At 38.4% G+C, this 6,449-nt stretch overlaps 1 protein-coding gene across 2 annotated transcripts; it reads left to right on the top strand.

The window, feature by feature from the left end:
* Nucleotides 1-4,461: 4,461 nt before the first annotated feature.
* Nucleotides 4,462-6,256, top strand: LOC147632706 (protein DMR6-LIKE OXYGENASE 2-like). Of its 2 annotated transcripts, XM_086806910.1 has the most exons (4): nt 4,462-4,601; nt 4,691-4,906; nt 5,124-5,466; nt 5,909-6,256. In XM_086806910.1, exons 2-4 carry the CDS (start codon nt 4,791-4,793, stop codon nt 6,185-6,187), a joined length of 738 nt encoding a protein of 245 aa, XP_086663036.1. In that variant the 5' UTR covers nt 4,462-4,601; nt 4,691-4,790; the 3' UTR covers nt 6,188-6,256. The 2 variants fall into 2 exon arrangements, with proteins under 2 accessions (XP_086663036.1, XP_086663037.1); XM_086806911.1 differs by lacking the exon at nt 4,462-4,601 and having other exon boundaries at nt 4,651-4,906.
* Nucleotides 6,257-6,449: the final 193 nt, after the last annotated feature.

Genomic DNA, 6,449 nt, shown 5'->3' with positions numbered 1-6,449 from the left:
AAATATAGAATGACCAAATAAGAAATGTAAGTAAAGAGTGATGCAACTACTAGAGGACACTGCCTCATCAAAAATCAATGTAAGTAACTAGAGTAAAAAAGTGTCACCTAGTATAGAAACATCCAATAGGCAACACTATATCATGCATCATGTGCCTCATCATTCACTAGAGGGCATTACCTCTTCTATCACCGGCTCTATGGAATGACATTTGGTATATCTCGCAACCTATGATAGCCTCTGCATACGTAGGTAATGACCTACATTAAAGATATTTTGAACCATTTTCTTTCTAAATTTATGCCAAGCTATGTTATGTAAACATGAAATTGATATTCAGCCCCATTAATATTAAGAAACAAAATCAATACCAAGAAATGTGACATACTATTTAGGCATGGTTATGAATTGATCAACATTAATGGCATCATCATCAAGGGACACAATCAAGGAGGTGGAGATAGAGTGAGACAGAGACGGAGGTGTAGATAGAGTGAGATAGAGACGGAGGTGTAGATGGAGCAAGACAGAGTGTATATATGAGAAAAAAAACCTTGACACATCATATAATTCTAAATGTATATAGAGTTCTTATATATATATATATATATATATATATATATATATATATATATAGTTCTTATATATAGTGAAGGCAACAAAGGAGAACAACCCTCTATAGCATCCTCTATTCTCTCATTGGAAGATAAATCCTAGTCTATCACTTATACATTCTCTCAAGATAAAAAGAGCCAACTGATAATCCCTTAGCTGCAAAATCCAAAGAGAAGGGGAAGATTTAGAGGAGAGATAGAAGTGAATAAATGTTGTTGGTGAGCATAAAGTTCCAAAAGAAGCTCTTAGTGTGTTGTTGTTTTTTTAGGAAACGCACTCCTTGTGGCACTACACTCTTAGCCTTTGACAAGAAACAAAACTCACCCAAAATGAGAACAATATAACTCAAAAGAAAGAACTTTGAATTGAGAAGAATATAGATGACAAAAAGACCATGAATATATCTACTTATAGCATGGGAATACAAAATTATTCTTTGAGATTAAGGAAACTAGGAGGAGCCATTTTCTTCTTCTTGAACAAATCGAGAAACAAGAACAAAGTATTATTTTCACCATCCGTGATGAGCAATTAGAACGTGATGCTCACAAATGTTGCAAGGATTCGACGAGCATGAAGATCTCATCCTCTTCAGGAGGGTAGAGATTCTCTTGAGTGAAAACCCTCTTCGTAATAAACCCACACAAATCACGATGGAGTAGGGCTCCTCTTCTATATGTAATAATAAGCTCTAAATTCACACCCTTAATAGTAGGGATCCTCTTCTATATGTAATAATCAGCTCTAAATTCACACCCTTAATAGTTACACACATGGTTGCTTAAATAGCTTCTCAAGAAATTGTCCTCCTCTCCTTTTGGCTAGAAAAAACTAGTACTGCAATTGATATGCATAAATTGACGTCCTTATATTGTGAAGAACCCTTTTTAAAGGAAAAAAAGATTTCTCTTTAACTCCTAGCCTCTCTCTCTTTTCCTTTCTCTAAAACTAGGGCGTGACACTACTGTAGACCTACACGGACAATGGTCGAGAATGAACGTCAAAGGAAGACGCGACTCTCAATAGCCAAGGGTACTCGAGGGGGAGAGGGTACTTGAGGGGAGAGAGAGAGAGAGCCCATTGACACAAGCTAAAGAATGGATATGCCTTGCTAGTAGGCACACAAGAAATAAAGGCCACAAGACAAGACAAGCTCCTTACCAAGCCCCCTCTTAGGTAGTGGGAGAGAGGGCATGTTTCTAGCCTATAAAGGCTATTCAAAGGCCACAAGACAAGACAAGCTCCTTGCCGAGCCCCCTCTTAGGTAGTGGGAGAGAGGGCATGTTTCTAGCCAATAAAGGCTATTAATACATGCCTGAAAAAACATGGATGTGGGATAAAAAAAGGAGAGTTCCCCCATGGTTGCAGGCAAATAAAAAAAAGATACATCCTCCTCTTTCCAACAAAAAGTGAAAGACATTTTCTGGAGTAATCAAATACCAAAAAAGTATGAACTTATAATTTTATTTATATACCAAGAAAGCTAAAACTTCACTATTTTTCCAAAGGTCTTTTCCTCTCTTCTTGCGAGGTTTAAAAAAGAGGAAAACAATCACGATCATATTAGCCGTCTCCCAAAATCTTAAGGCATTCATGCCTCATTACCATTCCAAATCTATAAAAAATGAGTGAAGTACGACTTAATTAGACTTCTCTTTTGTGACCCATTTATTTTTCAAGCAAGCTGATGACTACCGACGGCGGCTGAAGAAAGAGTTAATCTGACACAGGAACGGCTTGTTTTAGCTTTGATATTTGCAATGAGAAAATTTCGTGCATATTTGCTAAGCAAACCCTTTATTTTGATACTGTGGAGAAAATTTTTCCACTTGTTGTTTGCCATATGACAAGGTCTCATAGGATTGTTAAGTGAATTTTGGAATTGTAGGAATTTGACTATACTTTTAAAGTGGAAGAAAGCAACATGGCTTCATTTTACAGACATATTAACTCACAAAATTTATGAAAAATGGCTACGAATTGAGGAACCACTAAAAGGGATACAACCTTTGAAACCTTTAATGCCTTTTTATTGTTTTTTGATGGAGCATATCGAAGACAGACATGGACAGTTGGTGGTGGTTTAGTCTTATATAACCCACATGGTCAAACTGTGTTCAAAGAAAAGATGGTCTTAGAAAATGTACAAACCAACAATGAAGCTGAATATGCTATTCTTGACGAAGGATTGATGAGAGCAAGTATGAGTAGATAAGTTTATCATTAAAGGGGATGCATTGTTACTTGTTAAACATGTTCTTGGTATCTGGGCATGTAAAAATGATAAATTAAAAGAGCATATGTGAAGGATCCGAGATCTCTTTAAGCAATTCAAGGTGGTACAATTGTTACATGTACATAGGGAGAAGAATCAAGAAGAAGATCAATTAGCGAAAGAAAAAATGGCAATTATGGTTAGAAATGGCCTTTTGAAGGAACCCAAATTTCAAGGAGAAGAAACATTGAAGGAACTTTTGCAATGGTTACAAACTGGGGAGTTACCTATTGGTTTGACAATGATACGAAAATGGAGGCTTTTAAAGAATGAGCTCTCATATTTACTTATAGGGGACCTTCTCTATCACAATGGGAAGGATATGGTCTTATGGAGAGTTTCAAATGCTACCGATATGGTCTTATGGAGAGTTTCAAATGCTACTGATATTCCACGTATTCTTCAACATTGTCATGATGAGGTATGTGGCGGACACTTTGCACATGACTTGAATATTGGTTTGACAACGATACGAAAATGGAGGCTTTTAAAGAATGAGCTCTCATATTTACTTATAGGGGACCTTCTCTATCACAATGGGAAGGATATGGTCTTATGGAGAGTTTCAAATGCTACCGATATTCCACATATGGAGAGTTTCAAATGCTACCGATATGGTCTTATGGAGAGTTTCAAATGCTACTGATATTCCACGTATTCTTCAACATTGTCATGATGAGGTATGTGGCGGACACTTTGCACATGACTTGAATGTTAAAAAGATCTTACAAGTAGGGTATAATTGGCCTAGTTTACATGTTGATGTGGTTCATTGGTGTAAAACTTATCATGTTTAAGATTGATTTATGGACCAAGAAAACCTATTATGTGACTTATGGACCATTTGAGAAATGGGGTATTAATGCCATCAAACCTTTGCCTAGAACCCAAAATGGTAAAGTTTATATTTTGGTTGCTTTGGAATATATGAATAGATGGGCTAAAGCACCAAGTTATTCAAGGCTCACAAAACTTATAGTTTCCATATTCATTTTTTCTCATATATGTTGCCGTTTTGGCACAACTTTGGAGTTGGTTTCTGACCATGTTCCATGATTTCCAGAAGGAATAATGACATAGATTCTTGATAAACTCAACATTAAACATCGATATTCTAGTTCTTATTACCTGAATTTCTAACACACCTGACCCAGACATATTGGCTTTTAGACCCCTGCCCTCTCCCTCTCTCTCTGCGCCTCCCTCTCTCTCTGCGTAGCTGCTCGCTGCCGCCCGCTGAAACTTAAAAATTGTTGAATCAATAAATTCAAGCCTTAGTGAATTACAACCGGATTTTCTCAATTTAAGAAGTTGATATTTACATTGAAGGACAGTTGTGTTTTTTTTTTTTACACTAAGGGAAAATCCTAACTATTAGAGAGCACACCCATCATAACTTGTCCTGCTGTGCTGTGTGGCTATTAGAGAGCACACCCATAACTTGTCCTTTTATCTCGTGCTATGTGCTGCGTGGCACAGCACAGCACACCCATAACTTATCCTTTTATCTCGTGCAGCAGGTAGCCAGGTACTTTACACTAAGGGAAAATCCTAACTATTATTATTATTATTAGAGAGAGCACACTACCGACATCGACATGGCTCGCGAAGTTCCTCCCACCATCGACATCCAGGGCTTGTTAGGCGAGACGGGCGCAGCGCTATGCTGCAGGAGCTTTCCCGTGCATGCGAGGAGTGGGGCTGCTTCCAGGTATAACACACACACACTACCTCCTTATTTATGTCAAGCAGCATATATTTTGAGGGAGGTATCGTCGTATGATAATATAATGTGAGCAGGCGGGGTGCCCGATCGCGTGATTGAGGGCATGTGGGTGGCCGCTCGGAAGTTCCGGCCGAGGCCAAGCAGGCTTTCACAACGACGAGGCGGGACGATGGCATGAACTTCATGAGCAACGAGCTCACAGAGGCCACCAACTGGCTGGAAATCCTGATGGTGCGCCACCGCCCGGGCATCTGCAACAACGGCTTCCAAGACGCCCGTGAAATCTTTGGGTAGTGCCTTGAACTGTTATTAGGGGTCATTAATTGAGGATTACTTTTGTTTAATAAGGTCGACATTGTGCTAGAGTTAACGCTCTGGGTTGATTGGATCATTGCACAAAACATAGAGCTCACTTGCTATAAAAGCAAAGCTCACCATTCTTTTCGGATCTTTGAATAAGGAAATGTATGACCAATGTGGGTCTTGTTTGGATGGTTATGTGTGTAGGGAAAGTTTTCTAGACTTTGGGCATGATGTACAAAAGCTTGGTAATGATTTGTACGATGCTATGTTCGAGAGCCTTATTGGGAAGGAAAGCATGAATAACCACAAAAGCAAAAAAGGGCTTCCCACAATTGAGAGAGTAGTCCTCACCCTCAACTTTTACCCTCCGTGCTTGGACCCCAATGTTGCTACTACCAGCTTCAAAGAGCACACAGACGTGGGCACTCTTACCTGCCTCTTACAAGATGAGGTTGGCGGCTTACAAGTGCAGTCCCCATCTGGTGAATGGGTTGAGCTCAAGTATCGACCCAACGTTTTTGTGGTTCTCTTGGCAGATCAAATGGAGGTTTGTGACATCTTCAACCTATGTTATAACCACCTCTCTTAGGATATATATACAATATATTACAGTAGCTAAAAGATATTGGGAGCAAGGAGTGCTAGGTGCATGAGTTCAATACTCCCTCTCCTCTTCGCCAAACAACAGGCGCATGGGATCAATACTCCCTTCCCCTTTTTGCCAACAACCACACCTCCCCAACCTCCCTCCCCACCCAACAATTGGATTAGAAAGAAACAAACCTCATGTAAGGTGTGAGATATTTATATAATATAATATATTACACTAATCCCTCCCTTCTTTCAAAGGAGTGGGATATAAAGAAATGAAATTCATCTCAACCTTCTTTATATCCCACCCAAGGAGTGGATATAAAGAAATGTACCTTCCCTAAATACAAAAAAGAAAATGATAATTAAAAGGTCTTATAGGTGTCACCTTGCTGCAGATCTTGACAAATGGACGATATAGATCCTCTCCCCATCATGTCATAGCTAATCCAAAAAAGTTACGGATCTCTCTTCCCTTTACATTTGGACCTCCAGAGGAAGAATTTATTGCTCCTATTCCTGAGCTCATTAACCATGATTACCCATGCGTGTACCAAGGAGCCACTTTCAAAGAGTACATGATGCGCTACTTCGATACAAGTCTACCGAACCATAAGAAAGGCCTTGAATTTGCCAAGGCTCTTATGGAGAGATCAATGAATGAAATGGAACAATAATTATCTTGATTTATTAGTTATGTTCATTTTTCTTTGGACTTATATGGAGTATTTATTTGTTTCCTAGAATGAAACAATATCTCATTAATGAAAATAATTATTTAGTGTACATTGAAATATTTTCTATTTTTGTATTACGTGTAGATACAAAGAAGTTTCTTAGGGGCTAAAGATAAATTATACATAAAATAATATACTTTTTAGTGTAAAGATAAACTGTGAAAAAAACTAAATAAAAATGGATAAGTTTTAGTCTTAAAAA

The sequence above is a fragment of the Cibotium barometz genome, chromosome 13 (assembly GCF_041138505.1).
Source record: "Cibotium barometz isolate CiBa-2024 chromosome 13, ASM4113850v1, whole genome shotgun sequence".
Classification (NCBI taxonomy): Eukaryota; Viridiplantae; Streptophyta; class Polypodiopsida; order Cyatheales; family Cibotiaceae; genus Cibotium; species Cibotium barometz.
Note: the sequence above shows the minus strand (reverse complement) of the source record. Positions and strands in the feature narration are given on the sequence as shown.